The 21,211-nt window shown below is 51.1% G+C and overlaps 1 protein-coding gene across 7 annotated transcripts in view; it reads left to right on the plus strand.

Annotated features, from left to right (window-relative positions):
* Positions 1–15,018: 15,018 nt before the first annotated feature.
* The window catches only part of EBF3 (EBF transcription factor 3), a 205,857-nt gene continuing 199,664 nt past the window's right edge, over positions 15,019–21,211 (plus strand). For 4 of the 7 annotated variants that reach the window (XM_060241408.1, XM_060241411.1, XM_060241409.1 and 1 more), the window contains exons 1-4: positions 15,020–15,538; positions 15,890–16,046; positions 16,460–16,523; positions 17,298–17,353. In XM_060241408.1, coding sequence (XP_060097391.1) covers positions 15,405–15,538; positions 15,890–16,046; positions 16,460–16,523; positions 17,298–17,353 — 411 coding nt within the window. In that variant the 5' untranslated portion in view covers positions 15,020–15,404. Of the gene's footprint in view, positions 15,539–15,889; positions 16,047–16,459; positions 16,524–17,297; positions 17,354–21,211 lie in introns of all 7 variants that reach the window. The other 3 variants (XM_060241410.1, XM_060241413.1, XM_060241414.1) reach the window with 2 other exon arrangements.

Consider the following 21,211-nt stretch of genomic DNA (forward strand, 5'->3'; position numbering starts at 1 on the left):
GGTGCCTTCCAGCTGAGAACCTGATCAGGCCACCAAACCGGGTGGCTCCCTGCCCTCGCTAAATGGAAAATCCCGGCTATGTGCCCCACTAAACATGAAATCCTGGCTACAGCCCTGGGCCAGAAAGGTGTGGCTTGGTGGTAGAGCATCTTCTTTGCATGCAGAAGATCAATTCCCTTCCCAGCATCTCCAGTTAAAAGGCAGTTGGTGTTGTGATTAATTCATATGAGAGACTATCAAGTGATATACTCAAGTACCTCATTGTGATGGAGCTAAACTTGCTTCAATATTTTTCATGGTGGGGGTGCACTTTCCCCACTTTCTGAGGTCTGGGTTTCATACAGTCTCAAATGCAGAAATTATATAGCGCATAGCTTCAACAGTCAGTCTCAGTGGAAATGAAGTCACAGCAGGGAGGAAGAGAAATCTGTCCTAAAAGCAATAATATTAGAACTTTGCACAGAAATTTAAGTTGGGTTATATTTGGATCATTGGGGTGGGGGGGTTAAAAAATTGTCTCTGGCCTTATCAGTACCCATTCTGCAAACCAGACAGGCTTTGTCTCATGGTGGCAGGAGCTTTCCCCCTCCCCAGTCTCCACAGCCCTGTCTGCATGCCAACTAGTGCAAGTAAAGTATATGACTTTGTCATCTCCATCAGACACTGCCTATCATTAGAACCTGGACCTCCACCTCTCTTCCCTTCCCCTGCTTGCTTGCCTGCCTGCCATCAAGTGAAAACAAAATTTTGTTTCAGGACTAGCTAGCACCTGGCACTACCTCTGAATAATATAAACAGTACCTGCACTGCTGTAGAAACATACAGTCATCCTCAGGCCACTGAGAGACTATGTACAGAAACACCAACTAAGATCATCCTATATGATAACAACATCAGCAAACATTTGTGGTTGGATGACATCCTTGTCAGGTACCTACCTGCCAAGTCACTGTCTTCCCTTTCCCTTTCCTTGCTCCCCTTTGCTACCTTATTGGAACTGAAATAGGCAGCATCAGACAATAGGAAAAGGAATGACAACTTTTCTACATTTCCCCAATTCCTAGTTTTTCTATTCAAATCAGTAACAGTAACTATACAAACAGGCTCTGTTGAATTAGTTTCTTTCCACTTGTATATGCCTAATTAGTAAGAAGAAGCTTTTAAAACAGTACAAGTCTTAACACAAACATCAGAGAATTTTCCTGCAAGCCATCTCCAGATATTTTGAAAGCAAATACAAATTTACAATTCTGTTAATTTAGGCAGTACAGTATACTCTGAATACAGAAAGGCTTTTATAGGATCTGAATACAGGAGGGCATTTACAGGATCAGATCGGATGCCCAGTGTGTCCATTTTGATGAAGGATGTTCTTTTGCTCTCAGCATGTGCTGGATAATCCTGAAAAGCAGGAGAAAATCATTGTTTCTGTAAAGCTCTGTTAGGGACTGTAGCTAAATGAGCCACTGTCTGGCACCCACCCTTTATTATACAGACCTAACATGTGGGGCTTTCCTCTACTCCCTGAACAACTAAGGCAGAAGAATGTTTTCCCCCCTTCCAAGTTACATTAATTGCACTGTGTCTCAGATCAGCTGACTCTTCAACCATGTAATTATTAATACTGGGGTGGTGAAGGGAGGGGGGTGGTTGCATCTGCTTTCTGGTCTACACCTAGCAACCAGCTATACCTTCCTTAAACTATGACGTTATTTTTTTCTGTACTGTGTTGATGGAAATGAAGACTGATATGTAAACATTTACTGGACATTTTGGGGGAGGGGGTAATTCCAACCACTTACAAAATTCTGACAAGGGAACTCTCACATTTAGCTTGGGATTTTAAACAAGGAGTTTGTTTATGGTCTGTCATCCTTTTTAAATCATTCAAATGTGAGTAAAGTCTTATTTTTGGCTTTAAGTTTTCTGAGTTTTAGAAAATCAACTGTGCTTCTGGTCTTGAGCGATGTTGTGCAAATTGATCTGGGGGATTTGGGGGAGGGACATTGCTCAGGTCATCTTTTGAAGGGGTTGTCAGGTGAGAAGGCAATTTTGCACAGCCCAGAACTGCTCAGTTTCGCCTGCTATAAAAATCGATTTGCAGGCGGTACCCACTCTCTCGAAAAAAGAAACACTCCGTAAAAACTGTGTAAGATCTGGGAGCAAAAAATCTGTGTAAGATCTGCTTGTAAAAGATGGAATTTGGTGTGAATTACTGCAGTCTATTCCGAATAAGAAATCAAAAAATGGGATTGCTTAAAAAAAAAAACATTTGGCTATACTTTTGCCATGAGACTGATGCCAAAGAAAACGACTAATCCCAGTTCGCAGAGCGCTTAAACCGAAGAATTTAAACAGAATTTATCCAAGAATGTGTATGGGGGGGGGGGGGGGGAATCGCCCAGCTGGGGTCATGTCTTCACGAAGTGTTTCCTGAAGAATTAAAGCGGCTTAAAGCCGGGCACTTGCGCTCAGCTCGCTCGTGGACTGCGCGTGAAGAGCACTCACCCCTAAGTCTGCTACACCTTTCCTCCCCCACACCACCCCCAAAGCCATTGATTTCCTATGGGGTGAGGTTTCCTTCTCCGCGCGCTTAGGAGCGCCGCACGAGACAGAGCAACGCGGAGCGCGCCAGGACCTGGCTTTTGCGGCGACGCCTTCACTCGCCTCGCTGGTCTCTGGGGTTGCGCCCAAGAAGCTCGAAGGAAAGAGGGATGCCTTTCCCCGAGCCCAGTTGCCCCTGGAAGCGAACCCCATGGATTTCAGTGGGGCTTCCTTCCAAGGAAGCGTACCTTTCGGCTGCGGGCACGGCCGCCGCGTGCATCACAAGCCTCCCCTGCCAGGAGTCAGGAGGGCCGTCCAGGAAAGCACGCGTGGGCCCCGTCCGAACCGTCCCATTGTCCGGCTGAGCTGGGTTGGAAGGAAGGCAGGCAGGCGGGTGCTCCGGGCAGCCCTCCCCCTCCGCCAGCCTGGTGCTTCCTGGGGGCTGAGCGGCTGGATGGGCGCTGTTCAAGCGGCCAGCTCTGGCACAAGCCCACCAGTTGCTGCTGGCCTGGCGGGCTGCGGAGAAGGCCCCGAGCCAGATGGAGGCGGCGGGACCGGCTGGAGGCTTCTCGGGAGGTCTTAGGCGTCCTGCCCCGGAGTCGGGGGGGGGGGGGTGCGGATTTGCCGAATTCCCACTGCTAAGCCTGGGATCCGGTATTCACGCAAGAGCCCTTCCCAAGGACGTGTCAGCTGGCGTTCGTAGCCGCGTGTTCTCGGCGTTCAGCCGGACGCCTTGCCTTCCCTTTGGCTCGCCCGTGTGGCCGGTCCCGGCGAAAGTCCCCGGGAAGGGGTCCCAAACTTTCTGCAGCTGGAAACGGGATGGGAGGATCCCTGAGATGGGTGGTGGAGAAGGCTGAGGCACAGCAGGGCGAAGGCGGGGGGTCTAGACGGCACTAATAAACGAGACGGGAACATTCAGGGGGATTTTAAAAACCCTTCAAGTTGAGAAAGACCGCGACCGGCTGTGAAGGGGAGAGAAAGGGGAAGGAGAGCGAGAAACTTATTCAGAACGGAAGGGTGCGGGTGCCCAACACAAACGGAGCTGGGAATCTTCCTTCCTTCCCTGTCCCTTCACCTGAATAGCCGTCGCTTCCCCAAGCCACAGACCCATCCCCGGGCACCGCTTCACTGAATCCCCGCTCCCCCCTGCTCCGGTGCTCACAATCACTCTCGCACCAGAAGAAGTTCCACTTGGCAAGTGGCGTTGGGGAAATAAGCGGGCCGGAGGTGGGTGTGTGTTGGGGGGGGGGAGGTTAAAGGGACACACCAGGAGGCCGCCTCTGCGAAGTGCCGCTCCAGTCCACCCAGCCACCGCCGTCCTTCGGGACGTGAGTCGTGACCTCTCGGATTAGAGGCCCCAGGCACCCTGCGGCCTTCTGGTCCGCTGTCCCGGTGCTGATCTTCCCTCCCACCACCGCCTCGACCCTTCACCGGGTGATCTCCCACGCCCTCCTCCTCCTCCTGCAGCCGGGCCAGCTTCCCCACCAAACTTTCTGGCCTCCCTCTCGATTGCCTTTTCCCTGAACTCCTCCACCCCCCCCCGCGCCCTCCCCCCCCTCCCTCCCTCCCCCAAGTCCCATTCGCTTGCCGCTCCCACCTCCCTCCCGTTCCGACCGGGGGGGGGGGCGCTTGCGCACTGCTGCGCTTTCTCCCATCCCCTTGCCCCGTGGAGCTTTCCCGAGACTGTCGTAGGGTAAGTAATGTATTAAATAGCCCGGCTCCACACACGCGCCCGCCTCAGCCCGCCTTGCCGTCCACAATAAACACTCCCCGCTAGCCGGCCAGCCGAGCCAGCCAGCCGCCTCCTCTCGTGAGCCCAAACAAGCCAGGCCATTGCCTAATTAGCCGCGGAAGGTAAGCGACCGGGGGTGGCCCGGCGTCCCCCTTCCTGCAGCATTGTCGCTCGCTTGCCTGCCTGCCTGCCTGCCTGCCTGTGCCTGGGGTGCCTTTGCTTTCCTCTCTCTCCGCGGGGGGCTCCAGTCTCAGGTGTGCGTTTGGTCCTGATTCTGCGAGGAGGCCGGCAAAGTTGCCCGGGGGAGGGCGGGGGAGGGGGAGGAGGGCGAGCGAGAGCGGCTGGCTGGCTGGCTGGTCCTGCGCTGACTCTAATTAGGCGCGGGGGCCGATTGCTGAGGCAGGGCAGGCTGCCTGCCGCGGCCGTCGATTGCTCTCGCTCGGCAATTGGGTTGCCTGCCTCAAAGGGGGCGGCAGGCGAGGCGAGGCGCGGGCTTCTCTCTCCGGCCGCTTCTGGCGCGCTGAGCCACGCCGGGCTTGGGCGTTTGGGGCGCGGCTCGGCGTTCTCGGCAAACTTTGCGAGGCGGAGGCTTTGTCTGGAGGACTGTCCGAAAGTGGCGGCGGTGCTTCCCCCCGCCCCGGCTACACACTGGGGCTGCGGCGCTGCTGTCGGCGGGGAGATCTGGGAGGGGACTCGTCGGGATAGGTGTGACTCAGTTTCCCGTCCCACTCCTCAAGCCTGTTTGGAAGGGGCAGGGGGACGCCAAAGGTGCTCGAGCCGGAGGAGAGGCGGGGGAAGCACCCCACGGTGGAAGCAATTAAAACTCCTCCTTTCGGATTAACAACCAAAAATTGATCGATCTGTCAGGAATACTGTTGATTTATGAAAGGTGCTTATTTCCTTGGTATGGAGAATTTTATGTTCTCTAGGTGAAACGGAGTTCACCCAGCTCCAGAGTAGATTGATGTTTTAATAAAAATAAATAAAGAGAAAAAGCTCGGCTGGTCTTGGGGGACATCAACTCTCAAATCGCGGAGTTAGACTAACAAATCAAATTGTATTATCTTTACATTTCATACCTTTTAATCTCGCGTCTAAAAATGGCAACAACAAAAAAATGTTTGTCTTCGAAAGAGCGAGGGGTGGCGGGTGGATTGTTCCCTCCCCCGCCTTTTAAAATTTTGTTTTAATAGCGCACTTTTCAAAGTTCAACTAACGAAGTCATCAGTGGTTTCTCGTAAGCCAAACGGCAGGGAGAAAGAGCCGGGCGCATCGTGAGAAGCCGCAATCCAGGCCAGGGCTGCAGGCCAGAAGGCAGGCGGGGAAGGCGGGCGGGCGGGCGGGCGGCCGAGCGGGCCACCGAGGCGCCGAGAGGCCTGTAGGTGGCAGACTGTACCCGCGCTTCAGCCGCACCGACTCGCTTTTTCTCCCGCCCCCTCCCTTCCCCTTTGCCTCTTTCCAGCCAGAGGGGAGATTTTTGTTGCGGGGAGGGGAGAGGGGATCCCGGCACTTGTTGTTTGCCCCAGACAGACAGCTCTGCCTTTAGATCTCCTGCCGACTCCAATGATTCTGAACAAACTCGAGAATCACAAAGCTCCGCGAGGAAGAGCGCACTTCAGCCTTCACCCCTTGGGCTCAAAAGGGTGTTTCTCCCCACCCCCATCGTGCGCGCTGCTTGGGGCGGGTCCACTCGAAAGGGAAAGTGAAGGTCGGTTCTGCAGAGGCAAACAGAGGGCCAGGCCAAACTTGCGGGACTTCAGAAGGATCCGCCACTCAACCGGCCTCCCTGAATCACCTTTTTTTTTGGGGGGGGGGGGGAGAGTTTGGCCGCCACCTCTTTGCCCACCGGGTCCAGACAGTGCCGGCACGCCCGCCAGCAGTTAGCGATCGCCTGGACGGCCGGCGGCTCTCCCTATCGTCCACCCCCCCTCCCTTTGCCATGTAAATTTCAGCGGGACAAATTGCTTATTAATAGTCTCGAAGAGCAGCCAGTTTCTTTCTTTCTTCTTTTCTTCCCCTGTTTTTATATCTGCATGGCCCCCAGCTATGCTCTGGGCAGCCGAACCGCCCAGCAGTTCCTGCTTCATTTCAATATCCTAAAGAAAATGCAAATCACAGCGTGCGACACTCGCACCCCCCCCCCAGCTTTCCCCCCCCTCTCTCTCAAATTCCAAAGTGAAATCAGCAACCTCTCTTAAGTGACTCCATTAGCCTGGGAAAACGTGGGCATCTTGAATTGGGGAGTGGGGTGGGAGGTGGGCTAAGCAAGAACCTTTCCGTAGTCGCCTTGCTCTCGAGGAGTCCCGCTTTTAAAAGGTTCGTGTTCTCCCTCCCCCCCCCCGCCCCGAGGATGAATCGGGACAGACGGGGACATTTCCTCTACTCAGCCGTCGAGGAGTCACCGAAGAGCCTCTCTGCCTAGCGGAGCCCAAGAAACCCTCGCCATCTAACTTTGCTAGCTGGGGACCTGCTTTTAAGGCTTTAATTATTGAAAAGGCAGGAGGGGGGGGGGCGGGGAGATGAAAAGCCCGGGTGCGCCAAGAATGGAGGGTGTTTCTTTCTGGGTTGCTTTCCTGGGCGGTGCGGGAGGGAGGGGGATAGAGAGAGAAGGGAGAATTAGCCTTGTGGGCCCTTGGATTCTTTGGAGATGCCCCCCACCCCACCCTCTCCAGTGGAGGAGCTCGTTGGACCATCTGTCCAGAAGCTCCAGTTTCTTGACGAAGCGGCCCTCGGTGCTGCCAGTCAGCTAGCCAGGATGCGTCCCCGGCTTCCAGGCATATCAGCTCAAAGCAGGGATGTTTGAAACTCCGGGGGGTGGAGGGTGGGTTGTTCCCCCATCCCTCCCCCCCCCCCCCCGCGCGTTTAGGAGAAAGCACCTTCAAGAGCGCGCACTTGGAGAGAGAAAGTTGCCGGGCGCCTCGTCTCCCAGCTTGGATTCTCCACAGGGCGGGAGGGGGGGGGAGTTAACCCGCTCCCAGAACTCGATCCGGTTCGAGCAGGAAAGTGTTAAGCTTTCTATTATTCAGACGAGGTCTTGTTAGGCTGTAATCTGCATTTTCTAACTACGGCGTAATAAAAAGTGAGAAGTTTGGAGACACCTTTCTTGATTATACCTTTGGCGATACTTTAGGTTTTACATTTAATTTGCATTTTGTTCTTAGCGAATATTGAAGTCTTGAGTGGAGGATTGAATTTTATTAGGACATCTGGACTGACAATATCAAATCAGACACCAGCGTCCCAAAGCATGCTAAAATTTCAGAGTTAATTAGAACGAAGTGTGTTTAATTAAAGCCAATTATAATATCTGAAATGATCGAATCGATCCTTGTTTGTTCAGTCGGAGTCGGCGGAGATTTTGATGGCGGGCTAATGAAGACGGGTCGGCGGGCAGAAACTTCGGCCCGGGAAGGCGCTTTGGGCTGGGTTTGTGTACAAAGCAAAGCCGAGAGAGAACAACAAAGGACCATTACAAGACACGCCGAGCAACTCTAGTCTTTCTCCAACGGCGGGTGCTGTTTGGGAAACCAGGCGCTTTGGCAAACCCCCTTCCCGCCTCCCCCAAACGTGCCCGAACTTCTTCCCGAGTCCGCTTCGACCGGCTCCAGCACCCAGACGCCCCTGCAGCCCGCTGCCCCCTCCCAGACTGCTCTTCCCCAGTTTTCAGTCATTCGTCGCAAAGAGAAAGAGTTGCGCGCTCTCCCACTTCGGGGCTTGGGCTCCCCCTCCAAATCTAGGCTTGGGGTCCGTCCTCTCCTGTCCGACCTCCCTTCCACCACCCCCGCCCCCAGGCACGGATCCGCCTTGTCCACCGAACCAAATGAAGACGTCCCAACTAGCCCCCCGAATGCGGCGCCTTCCCCTCTTCTCGCATCCCCCTTGAATAAACTGCTCGGTGCGGAGCTGCCCGACAGCTCTTGGCTTCCCTTCAGCAGCCTCCCTGCCTTCTAACGCAGGCCCTCGCCTGGCACAAGAGTCTCCCGACTCACAAGTAAACGGCACTTGACTTCCCTCGCCCCATCAGTCACTTTTTTTAAAAAAGGTGGAGGGGGATTTACTATCAGGAAAAGGCTGGAGAGAGAGTAGCCGTTTGTTTGTTTGCTCTTTGGACAGACGGGTGCGAGAAGAATTGATCTCAAACTAGGTCCCCTTAGCGGAGCAGATGCCCTAGAGATCCGGGAGGGGTTGGGGGAGAAGGAGGGAGGAGACCTGACTTTTGCATTTTGCTTAGGCAGCATTCTGAAATGCGCCGTTTGTTCAAGAAAGTTGCATTGATCAGAAAGGCCTAATCGCTCCCAAGCAGACTCCGAGTGAGGAAAGTGGTTTTCTGGAAGTGCGGCAGATGACCTGCAGTTTCATTCATTCCGACAAGACAATATGATGTCAAGAGAGGCAGAGAGAGAGAGATGCTGCCTTTTTCGTCCGCCCCTACTTATGAGCTCTAATTTGCGCTGAAAATCTCCGCTTCTCACCCAAGGAGGCGCTGTTCATCAAACTTCCCCACCTCCGCGTCGCTTTCCCGAGACCAGCATTTCTTTACTTAGAGAATTGAATCTCTTTATTCAGGGAGACGGTAGTGTGTGTGTCTGCGCGTGTTTCAAGATACTCGTCTAAAGGGGGGGGGAAAGGTCTTTCCTCTGCTGTTGGCAGTCCCCACCATTTCCAGTCCTTACGAGTGAGCTAAAAGGAGAAGAGGAAAAAACGAGACAGGGAAACGCATCCCCCGGAAGGCAGGGCCTGATCTGCCTTGTCGCGGCAGAACTTGCCTTGTGTTTCCCTCAAGTCATTAAGACCAGGAGAAATCAGCCGGGTCGGTCCGTCTCCCCTTCATGAAACGCCACGGATTCATTCACTGATAGACTTTAGCCTTTTTTTTTTTTTTTGTAACTGAAAGGCCACTTTTGGAAAAGGAGTCCCAGTTTCCCAAACTTGCTCTGGTTGGCTAGACAGACACACAGCTTGAGTTGGAATGGGAAAGACCCCGAAGCCCAGTCGCTCAGGTCTGGGCTGCCCTGCGGCCTGCGGGTAAAGGCTCTCTCCCGGAGCCTGCCTGGCCCAGCGCGGGACGCCCCGCACCCGGGTTCCTTCCTCCTGCACAGGCTGGTTGCTTCCCAGGCCCTCCCTGGCGACGCTGCCCTTTTTGTGGTGTCTGGGGAAGGAAGCGGTGGCGGGTTGACAGGGGGGTGCGGAGGGAGCGACTCCAAGGCGCTGCCGGGAGGGCGACTCCACTTCCTTCCAGGCCCCGGGGCTCGCCTGCAGCTCAGCTGGTCGGCCGCTGGGAACAAGAGCGGCCCGCCGGCGACGCGCTGAGCCACTGCGGGCGGCCTGGAGCACCTGGCGGCTGGAGGCCAAGCGAGATGTGGCGGAATGGGACGTCCCTCTGGCAGCCCAACTCCGCGCGCCCTGAGGCAGGCCAGGGACCTTCCCAGGCGCCTGTGCGGCCAGGGCTCGCTTCCGGCCCCCAGCTGGTGGTGGAAGGCTCCCTGCAGAGAAGCGCCAAACTGGAGCTGCCGCTAGGAGGCTCGCTCCAGGGGCCCCGGGGTTTGGCTCTTGGTGGGCTGCAGCGGGTGTGCCTTGCGCCCTCCGCCTCCTCCCGCCCCCCCCCCCCCGCCAAATGGCAGCCGGCAGCAGCTCGGACCCGGGGAGAGGCCCCGACCCCAGCTGGTGCCGGCTTGAAACAATCACAACTGCACACACAGCTCCTCCAGGAAACTAGAGGTTGGCTGAGATTTGTTTCGGTGAAATGGGGCATCAATTACCCCGAGTGGAACCAAACGCGCCCTTCACCAAAGGCGTCTGGAAAACACGGCCAGTGAAGTATCGGCGTTGGCGAGGGGACGTCGAGGCAGCGTGCGGCCCTTCCAAAGCCGGCGATCAGGAAGCCGGCGCGTCCCCAGAAGGCAGAGCAAGGCCCGGCCTTAGGCTGGCGGGGGTGCCCGGCTCCGCACTTGGGACTTTTCTCTCGCCTCCCTCCCCCCCCCTTCCGCTTCAAAGTTTCTTTTGCCAAAGAGGAAACTTTCCCTGCTTCCTCCTGGGCTGTGCGCGGCGGGGGGTGGGAGACAGAACTGCTGGGGGAAGTGCCAGAGCCGCCTGGCTCTCAGCACCGGGCAGGATCCACGTGGAGAAAGTTGGAGGCTTTGAAACCCTTGAGATGTGACGCCTCCTCTCGATTCGGGGCTGGGGGATAGCAGGGAGCTGATTGAGCTAATAGTCCCGGGGGGATGATCAAGAGGAATGGGAGGGGGGGAGAGAGATAATGATAAAGTTGGGGGGGAATCTTAAATCTTCTCTCAGGCCGGGGAAATGAGCCTCTCCGTTCGGATCTGGGGGAGCCGCGTACAGTGTGGGATTAGGGGTCATTATGCTGTGCGTTGTAAGGGAACACAGAAAGGAACTGGGGGGGGGGGTCTTAAACATGATTTATGGGGGACTCTGCCTCGTCTTTTCTCAGGCTTTTAACAGAGGAAGGCGGCACAATGAGCCACACTGAATCCGGCTAGATCGGACGTGTCCCCCGTCTGTTTTTGTTTCTTGGCGGGCGGGCGGGCTGGGGGGGGGGGGTGAAGGGAGGGAGGGAGAACGAGGAGTCTGGATGGTGATGAAAGCCAAGGGAGGGCTCTGTCCCTTTAAGGTCACTGCATGCTCTGGTATGATGCTGAGGAGGACAGCTGGGCAATGGCCATCTGACTGACTTCGGCTTGACATCTGGGAGCCCACTGGTGTGTGGCACGCGAATCGCTTGATGTCGCTATTTAAATGCAAATTTGTGGGGGATCATTGAAGCCTCACCCCGTAAATTCACACAAAAGGAACACTTCACACACTCCAAGGAGGAGGAGGATCGTTACTTCGGGAGGTCTTGGCTGCCACATGCAAATCTCATTCAAATCCACAGCACCTTCTGCATGACTAACTTTGCTAAGGTCAAGACTTTTAGGGGGTGGGGGCGAGCGCTTGCAGGAGGCTGCCTGCGGCTGCTGGGCTAGCGCTGCCCCCAGACTTTCCCTTGCCGGGGGTGGGGGGCAGGGGAAGGGGGCCAAGGCAAAAAGGGGACCACCAGGCTCTAGGTCTAGGGTGAGCTGCTGGCCTGGAAACTTCCCTCTCGCCGACTGCAAAAGTCATGAGAAGTTTAATTCTGGGCAAAAGGTCGGCGCAGCGCCTCCCTCCTTCCCCTCCCCCCAGGCTTTCTCCCCACAAGGGAGAGCAGCACCTAGGGAAGGGCTTCTTTCCCCTTCGGGAGCAGAGAACCCACTTTTAAAATTAATATTAACGCTCTTAGCCTTCCCCCCCCCGCACCCACCCGGCACATTATTCGAACGCTACTAAAACCAGCCTCCCACTTTTCCCAGAGCAATTGTCCCTTGTTTTCGCCATGAAACACTTGGAATATGCAGAGTGATGATTTTTTAAAAAAACAAACAAACAAACCAAAAACCAACAAGCCGCTCCGAATAACAAGCAAAAGCCACTGGTTTATGACCCAAAGACTAGCAGGCATTTTAAATATATATATATATATATCATTGCGAAAGAAAGAAAGAAAGAAAGAAAGAAAGAAAGAAAGAAAGAAAGAAAGAAAGAAAGAAAGAAAGAAAGAAAGAAAGAAAGAAAGAAAGAAAGAAAGAAAGAAAGAAAGAAAGAAAGAAACTTGGTGAATTATAAAGACCGTATTTTCCACGCTTTGGGTGCAAGACCAGATGATCTAGAAAATGAGCTGAAATAGATTCAGCCTCAGAGTCTGATGTGAAGAGCAGCTGACTCCCCTATTTCTGGCCAGATGGCTTCTGAACACAGATTTGCATTCATTTTCGCTTAATATCGTCCAAAATAGCGGGGCAGCTGCATTTGTTGTCAAAAAGGTTTAAAACTCTCTTTTCTTTCTGGGGCAGGATCCTTACCTTATGTGTCAGGGGCTTATGCAACTTCCCTCCCCCTCCCCTCCCCCTTTTAGTCAACAGTATCAGATTTAAAAGGATTTGTTTTAAAACCTTCTAATTTGGTAATCAGATTTAAATCGCCTTGGCGCGTGTAATCTGAATTAAAGATACTGTAAATGGTTTGAAGCATGATGCTTTTGTTAGCACGAGGAAGGAGCGACTTTAACATTCTTTAGTGTGTTTTCGAAAATTTGCTATGATCACTCCTTTCCTAGAATGTGGAATATCTTTTTTTTTTTTTTTGTAAAGGAGACGCGTATTTTGTACTTGATAAATCCAAGAAGCTTGACTCTCTGAGTATACGGTATTAAAAACAAACATGCCACAGAGAGGGAAACAGAGGGGGAGACAGACAGACAGACAGACAGACAGACAGAGACTTTCACCAACCTGTTTTGTAACTTTAGTTTTGCTTGGAAGACCGGCACAACGGAAGTCTGGCATCTTCCAGTCAACCCCACTGTAACACTCCGGGATTATTATGGAGACAAGATTTTCCCCTTTAATTTATCACGAATAGTTTCTATACACTTTGATTTAAGGTTATTAACATTCTATAGACAGTGGCATCTTTAATATGTGGCGATCGCTTCTAAAGACTAATCTCATTACCCTCAAATAGTCATAAAATATGATTTTATTATACTTACGTATTTAATTAGACGGCCAGCAATGTAATGGATTTTGAGATCGGGTAGAGCAACAGCTTTGATAATTCACTTATCTTTAGCAATAGTCATTAACCCCCAACACCAGCCAAATAGATTGCTTTCTAACACATTTTTCCGTACCCCCCACAACCTTTGGAGAAGGGATGGGGTCCCCTGATAACACAAATCGGACTTCGATTTTCATCGATTAATTGAAATATTAACGTCCATACCCTGCCAATTCACATAAAAGGAAGTCCTAATCCACGCAAGACGGGGAAAGCTTTTTATCCCACCTCTGTTGTAGTCTTTTAAATATATACATATACACATAACCAAAGGGTGACAGGTGGCTCTATTATACTTCTCTAGGAGAGTATCTAGGACACACTTTATCTATCCCTATAGTCTTTTTGTTGTAAAAGGATGAGTCTGTCTGTCTGTCTATCCATCTATCTATCTATCTCCTACTGCAGGCATTAGGTCTCACAAGTAATTAGCAATTTCACTCTTACTACAATTCTAATCGCCAGCCCTAAATTCTAGCACCACAACTCCACCCCTTCATTCCTCGAAACCGGAGTTTTAAAGATGCTGTGTTATCTGTCTTCCTGACCTGTTACCGGAAAACAGCTCAAAGTCAAAAGAATTCCGTCACTTGGAAAGCACCACTAGGCATCGATTTGGATTTTAAAGATCTCTTCAAGGTTTCTTTTCTCTGCCCACTATCAACATCAGTGGAAGCATAACTTTGCAGCCTGTATGTGTGCGCGCGCGTTGTGCAGAAGGAAGCCAAATAGGTTAGGAAAGAGGACCTGCTTCGCTTGGCTATTGTTCCTGACGGCGTCCACCTTCCCGGCTAATATTGTTAGAAAGTTTGTGCGCCACCGCTGCGCCCCTGCTGCTGCCCTGCTTTTGCCCAGATGTAAGGGCGGCTGATTGCCGCTGGTAAAAACGTACTAATCACCGTCTCTGTAGTTTGCAGACCACCTGTAATATTTGCAGGGCTTAGATCATAAAATTAAACCAGATACCTCATTTGTCTGTTTAATGCAACTAAGTCTACTGCGGGGCCGAGTCACTTTTCAGCAGGCACCAAACCTTGTTGGAATTGCCCTTTCTTCTCTAATTTAATCCAAATATTGCTGTAAGAGGGAGGGGCGGGGGCTGGGGGGGGAGGATTCTGATAACTGACACGCTTGCACCTGCTGATGGCCAGCTACTTCCTGCACACACACGAACACACACACACACACCCCTTCCGCACCCTTTCCTTCAAAACGTGCGTTTTGCTGGAGCGCAGTTGCGATGCCTTGCGCCTAACACACAGCCGCCTCGGTCTCTGCTGTTGATATTTAGGGTTATTAGTCTTTTAACGATCGTGATTCTTGCAATTGTGAGACGCTCCAGTTGTCTTTTGTGCAGCTACTTAAGAAACAAAAAAAAGCAAACTTCATTGGCTGCCGGCGCGTGCGTGTGTGTTGCATGCATATACATATTATAATGTATATCTCGCTATAAAATAAAAAATAGCGGCTGCGTTGCGAGGGAGGGAGGACGGGAGGGAGAGAGGGAGGGAGGGAGGGGGAGCAGCAGCGCGGCGCTGCACGGCGAGTCTGCAGCAGTCAGTCAGAACTAAACAAGCTGTGGAGCTCTCGGCTAAAGGGAGGATTTGTTCTGCCCCCCATATATGGTGTTGGCCCCGCCTCCCCCACGTCAGAATCTGACAGCGCCGTTCCCGGGGGTTTAGAGTTTTGGCTCCCGGGAAAGGTTCCATTCCTAGGGGATAGAGGGCTGAGTTTTGTACGCTTCCCATCCATTCTGCAAGACGCTAAAGGCCCCTCACCAAGCTCTCCTGTGTCCAGGAACACCTCCATGGTAATCATTTTTTCGTTTATTTGTCTTTTGGAGCAGGAGAGCCTTGCCAGAAGTGGTCGATTCAGCAGTGTCCTGAAGGTTTTTTGATGCTGTTTTACTGGGATGACACCACGTTGAGACGCCTCTACAAACAAACAACAAAAATTATTTATTTGTGAAAGAAAGAGAGCGAGAAAGAGAGAGAGAGAGAAAACCTCGCAATACCGACGGCTGTAGTTTCTACTTTTTTTTTTTTTTAAGAAACCCCTCTACGTCCGTTCCCCCGCAACCCCTCCGGTTTTCTTTTCTTTCTTTTTTTTTTTGTGAGTGTGGTGTTTTTTTTTAAACCTCCAAACTGGAACGCCATCCAAGTAGAACTGCTCAGTATATTGTTTATGTGGTGCCAATACAGGACAGATTGAAGACGGCAAGACGACTTGAACTGGGCTTTCCTCCGACTGATCGCGGGGAGTAAAGTCATCTCTTCTATTCCGGTCGCCAAGGAGAGTGGGAGACGGAGAGAGACAGAGAGGCGAGCGAGAGGGGGGAGAGGGGGAGAAAAAACACACACACCCGCGAAAGAAACTGCCATCAACTACCACCCCCCGCCCCCTCGGTCTGACATTTCCCCTCGTTTTGTGACCCCTTTTGGTGAGGAGCTGGTTTCGCCCCAAAATTGTTTTAATGTTTGGGATTCAGGAAAATATACCACGAGGTGGGACGACCATGAAAGAAGAACCGCTGGGCAGTGGAATGAACCCAGTCCGCTCATGGATGCATACTGCTGGGGTAGTGGATGCTAACACAGCCGCCCAAAGGTACGTGTGCCAAATGATCCTTCTCCCTTCCGTCTCTGGCGTTTCTCATGCCGACAGTAAATCGCCCCTCAATACTCCATATCAATTATAATCTCCTTGAACTCCGCTGCAATGTTTCCAGCCCCCCCCCCCCGCCCCCCGTCTCTCTCTCTCTCTCCCTTTCCATTACATCATATTAGGGCGATAGTGACAAATCAAGAAATCCCCTTTCTCCCCCAAATGCAATTCCCATCCTCTCCCAGTGTTTGCATCGGAAGCCGGCCCCCCACCCCCGAGTCCCCCCACTCTCTCTCTATTTCTCCGGGTGTCTCCAGCTCTCACCGAGACGTTGTCTTCTTTTTCTCCCCGCAGCGGTGTGGGGTTGGCTCGGGCACATTTCGAGAAACAGCCGCCTTCCAATCTCAGAAAATCCAATTTTTTCCACTTCGTCTTAGCACTGTACGACAGGCAGGGACAGCCAGTGGAGATTGAAAGGACAGCTTTTGTGGACTTTGTGGAAAAAGAGAAAGTAAGTTTTTTTTTTTTGTTACCTCCATCTCCCCCCCCCCCACCCCCGGTTTCATAAAACGCTACACTGGGATGTGATTTAAGTCTGATTCAAACGATTAAAGATAATTTTCACCTTGGCTTAAACGCTGCCAGTTCTAACGGGACTCCAGAGGCGTCCAACCCACGTGTAGTTCTCCCAAGTTCTTATGCCAGGGGCTGGCCTTTAAAGTGCTTTACAAAGTTCTCTCAGCTTAGCCGGTTCCTTTTAACCGCTAAAAGTCACATTTTCGCTCCCGAGCAAACTTCATCTGCCACCAAGGCAGGCTAAACAAAACGAGACACTGTACTGGGGAACTGCTGCAGAGAGCTGCCGGAGACCACCTATGGCATTACCCCCTCCTATTAAATGCAGTTATTTGTCCTTATTTGCAGGAGCCAAACAATGAAAAAACTAACAATGGAATTCACTATAAACTCCAGCTATTATACAGTAATGGTAAGTTTATTCAACACTATCTCCTTTTTTTTTTTTTGTATCTGTATATGTAACAGATTGTTACCTTCTGTCTTGAGCCTTTAAACGTAAACAAAGGATATAAAGATTTTGAGATTAAAATTACATGACTGTGAACACGGTGCTTCTTATGGCATAGAAAGAAAACAAAACATAAACGATCAATAAGTCAATGGTACTTTACATGATTAACCGGCTGGTCTTGAAGTCGAAAGTAAAAAAAAAAAAAGCCACACAAACAAACAAAAACCGGAATCAATATCTGTTCCAACACAACATCAGTTTTAAGAGATTTTGTCCCCAGCAGTTTTATAAATTAATGTTAATTATTGTGATTGCCTAGCCCCATCGTGGCTGATGTAAAATATTCCACATCCAAACAGCCTTCGAGTAGGATAGCAAATATTTACAAGGGAAATTATATTAGGAAACAAGCAATCAACGTTTATTTCTAATGTTGTCCTTTTCTGGTGTTCAACTTTATGTCAACACAGGCCACAGTTAATGAAAGGTTATCTCAGTCAAAGCGACTGTCTCCTATTTCCCTGATTTCAGACAGCTACAGCTTGCTGTCTAGATAATTTTTATTTCAGTTTCCTCTTCACAGACCTTTTATTGCGTGTTTCGACAATTGTGCATAGCGCCCGTTTTTCATGTATCCAGGGTGTCAGATGTGTGCCTTACCTTGCTCACTACAGCATTTTTCTAACAGAATGATGTCTCTTTTGTTTTTGGGTCTTTCCGTCCTCTTTGCAGGAGTTAGAACGGAACAAGATCTGTACGTTCGCCTAATAGATTCAATGACCAAACAGGTGAGAAAGTTTAAGCTTTTCTAAAAGTTGAGAGTTGCCGAGTTTGTTTCTGATTCTTTATTTCTGAGGGATTGGAACTCTTCAGGGCTTGCCTCGCCTCTTCTTCTTTGAGCTTCCTTGACAAGTTAATTAAAATTCTATAATATTGACAAATATTTAGAAACTGAAACAGGTTTATTGTCATGATTATAAGTCTGTTATTAATTCGCTGCCCTTTGGAGTCAGATTTCAATTTGATAGATCTTGGGGACAAGATAATTGACAAGGGCAAGCTATGCTCCGGTCTTGCCTCGATTTTATTTTAAAACAATTTGGACAATTACTTTGATAACACCACTAAAAAGAAAGAGCATCTCCTAGTGGCGTTGGAATCAAAGATGCTATTTTTCCCCCTCTCCCCCCTCCTTTAAAAAGGGATGATTTAGTCTCGCGAGACGTTTATTTGGGATGTTAAAGTTAAATGTGTTGAGGTGAAAAGTCATCTTGTTCTCCGCTAGTCCAGATTCACCTCGCAGTCCCCCATCTCCATAATTCAAGCTCTATGCTCCAGGGGTCACCCAAACCCGTCTATTTTCTCTGAGATCAGCTCCCGTTTCTTCCTCAAACCCCTGTCATCCCTTGTAAATAACATAATTACAAGCAGACCCTTATTAAATTATTTAACCTGTCCTGGTCAACTTTCCCGAGGATAAACTATGTGCTATAAGAATTCTTCCAATACAATTAAGGGGACTCCTTTTGCAGCAGCTTATTAGCTGGGTGTCTCAACTTCTTTCTTTTAACCTCCCCTAGACCCATGTTGATGTTTCAGTTGCTCTTACCGCCACCCCCCCCAAGAAGAGATAATGTTTTCCACACGTGTAAACCACCGGAAGTTGTGTCCAACATTCTAAAGTGGTGTCAGCCTTATATACAATGCACCATACATTTTGAGAGGTTCTCTTTACAAAAGAATCTAAGCAGATAGGTGTTTTCCCTCTGTGATTACCTAATATATATATTAAAAATGAATAGGATCAAAGGACAGGCTTTTCACACCGCTTGCATGTGATAGCCCCGCAGCTTGAGCAAGCTCCTAAAACATTATTTCTTTCAGAAAGTTTCCCGTGCTCTTGACAAAAATAGGGTTAGATTTAAATGAGTGGTGTTCTTTTAGAGAAAACCCGATCTGACAGGCAAACTCCAGTCCTGACAAAGACGGAGGCGTTGTGCCCTCCAATAATTATTTCAATAGGTTACGGAGAAGCACCCTTTTAAACTCTGGAGCGCTCTCGAGTTGACAATGTCTTTTTTATTCCCCTTTGTACATAGCAGCTAAATGTTTTCGGAAATCGCTGTAGGCTAATTAAGAGGCTACTGTGGGCAGCTTTGTGAGTTTCGTTGCTCTCGAAGAAAGGAGGGCGAGCCTGAGAGAGAGGGGAGAGGCAAGAGGCTAGCATTTTCGAGCACGCTTGGGCTGGTAATTGAAGCTACGGATCTTTGCAGTAGCACCAGTGCTGAAAATAAAGGCTTTTAATCTCTCTTCGCTGACGGGGAGGAAAGGAGGGGGGGGGGAGAGAAATAGCCCAGTAACTGATCAAAGAGTCAATGGCGCTGAACCGACAGTTTATGGATTTCTGTTGGTGCTACAGAATAAAAAATAAATCACATCTAAATACGCGGGATTCATCAGAGGCGAAGTAACAATCACCAGAAGTTATAGGGCGTGCTGCAACAACAAACATTTGCAGCCAGCGACCGCTTGTTATGTCTGCGGGGTCATATATTACTTTGGCTTCCGCAGAGGCGCTACCTGCTTCGAGGCGGCGACTCCTGGGCCAAGCAGGCCTTTCGGTCGCCTCTTCCGCCTCGAGGACTCTTGGCAGGCGGGGGAGGGGCGGGCAGGCCGAGCAAGCGCCTCGTGGCCTCGTCAACAAGCAGAGGCCGGGCGGGAAGCGGGGCGGGGGGGCGGCTGGGGATGGAAAGTGACTCCAAGTGGATGGAGGAGGAGAAGAGGGCTCTCTCTCGAGGGGGGCAGAGGCGCGACGGTGGCTTGAGCGGCGGGGAGATTTTTTGTTTTGGTCGGCGGCTTCTTCCCACCCCCAACGCGCCCCCGCTGCCCCGCACTCAACGCAGGCGGTTTGCAGGGAAGGCAGCAACGAGCTGGCAGTCAATGGCTATGGAAGCAAAAGTGACCTCATGGAGCACAGACGGCTGAGGCCCAGGCTGTGTGAAGGGAAGCGAGGGCGGGGGGGGGGGGAGGCCAGGCAGCCGCCAAAGAGGGAGAGAGAGGGGGAAGGAAGGAAGGAGGGAGGGAGGGAGGCGAGCGAGCACCCCTTGTGTGGCGAGGAGATGCACGCGCTTTTTTTTGCTGCGGCCGGGCGGCCTCCTCGCCTTTCATTCTCTCCCTGTGCTCGACTTGCCGGCCCGGCGCGCGCGGGAAACCCTCTCCAGGGGAGCGGCTGCGAGAGAGAGAGAGAGAAAGCGGCGCGCGCGGACCGACCCGGCTCGCTCATTCTCCAGGGGAGGCGAGGCTGGAGCTGGAGCTGGGGGGGGGGGAGGGGCAGGGGAGGCTAGAGAGCGGAAAAGCCTTTTGCACAAGCTGCCTGGCGGCTGCTTACAGTCCGGTCAGGCACGACGGTTCCCCTAAGTCTGGGCGAGTGGAGGGGGCTAGGGGGAGAGAGAGCGAGACAGCGCGCGCGGGAGAGAAGGCGCACCTATAGCTCCGCGCCATCTGTTAGAGCCTCTGCTCAAAACCCACTCAACCGTGTGCCCAGACACACTTGCCTTTTTTACCCAAGAAAAATCATTGTTAGCAGTTTCAAAATAAACACCAGATTGCCCATTAGCACTTTCTTCCCCAAATATCAGGCCGATAATAACCATATTGCTGTGCACGCTTCTGGGATTCCTCAAGGCGGTTAGACACTTCTTGTTTTGATCAGGGAAGGGAAAGCAAAGAGCGGCGGCCGGGGAGGAGCGGGGGGGGGGAGAGGTTTGAAGAGAAACAACCGCTTTCTTAAGTACCTCAAAATGCAACGTAACCCCGCTGTAGTGACGCTTGTTTGAGAAGGAATGCCTCGTAAAAGAGAGAGAGGGGGGGGGCACGGCAGCGACCATGGGAAGAAGGGGAACCCCTCTTTCTCCCATCAAAGACCCAGTATGGTCCATCTTGTTCCACCTACTGCATTGCTGGGGCTGGAAGCACTGCAAAGTATTGGTTACCGCAAAATTGTGGTGTCCAGTCTTTGGGTTGTTGCGTCTAAAAACCCGATGCAGTTGGGAGGGGGGGAGAGAACCGGCTTGGATGATGATCTCTGCATGAGCAATAGCCATAAAGCCTTTCTAATGAGCAAGTAACAAGCTCCAAACTTAACAAAAATACAATAAAATCAAATTGGCAGCTGTAGTCTTTAACCTACGAGGAGGTTTTTAAGGTCTGAGCGCAAGACTTTAGTTAATCATCTTGTAACTGAAACTTTTGGAAACCCATGCCTGTCCAAACGGCACTTTTCTGAGTCCAAAAAAACCCAAGGCAAAAGCTTTGCGCTTTTAGGTAAGGAATAATGTTTCTTTTGGTGCTGCTTGTTAATCCAAACCCCAGGGGGTGTATAAAGTATAGCGCTAATGCTTCTAATTGGAATAACATGTTACCACAAAATTGTTTTTTTATATATTACATTTTTTTCATTTGCAGCGTTTTCTGACACAGCCTTTAAAAGGTAAATTGAAAAAAGAGGGAGGGAGGAAAAAAAAAAAAGCACGCCGCTTTTGGCCGTGTCAAAGTGTGTATGTAAGAGAAAAGTCGATCACATCCAACTGGGTCCCTACAGGGAAAAGTCTGCCATGGAAGAGGCCCGTTTTTAGCCTGCTCCCATT

The sequence above is a fragment of the Heteronotia binoei genome, chromosome 6 (genome assembly GCF_032191835.1).
Source record: "Heteronotia binoei isolate CCM8104 ecotype False Entrance Well chromosome 6, APGP_CSIRO_Hbin_v1, whole genome shotgun sequence".
Taxonomy (NCBI): Eukaryota; Metazoa; Chordata; class Lepidosauria; order Squamata; family Gekkonidae; genus Heteronotia; species Heteronotia binoei.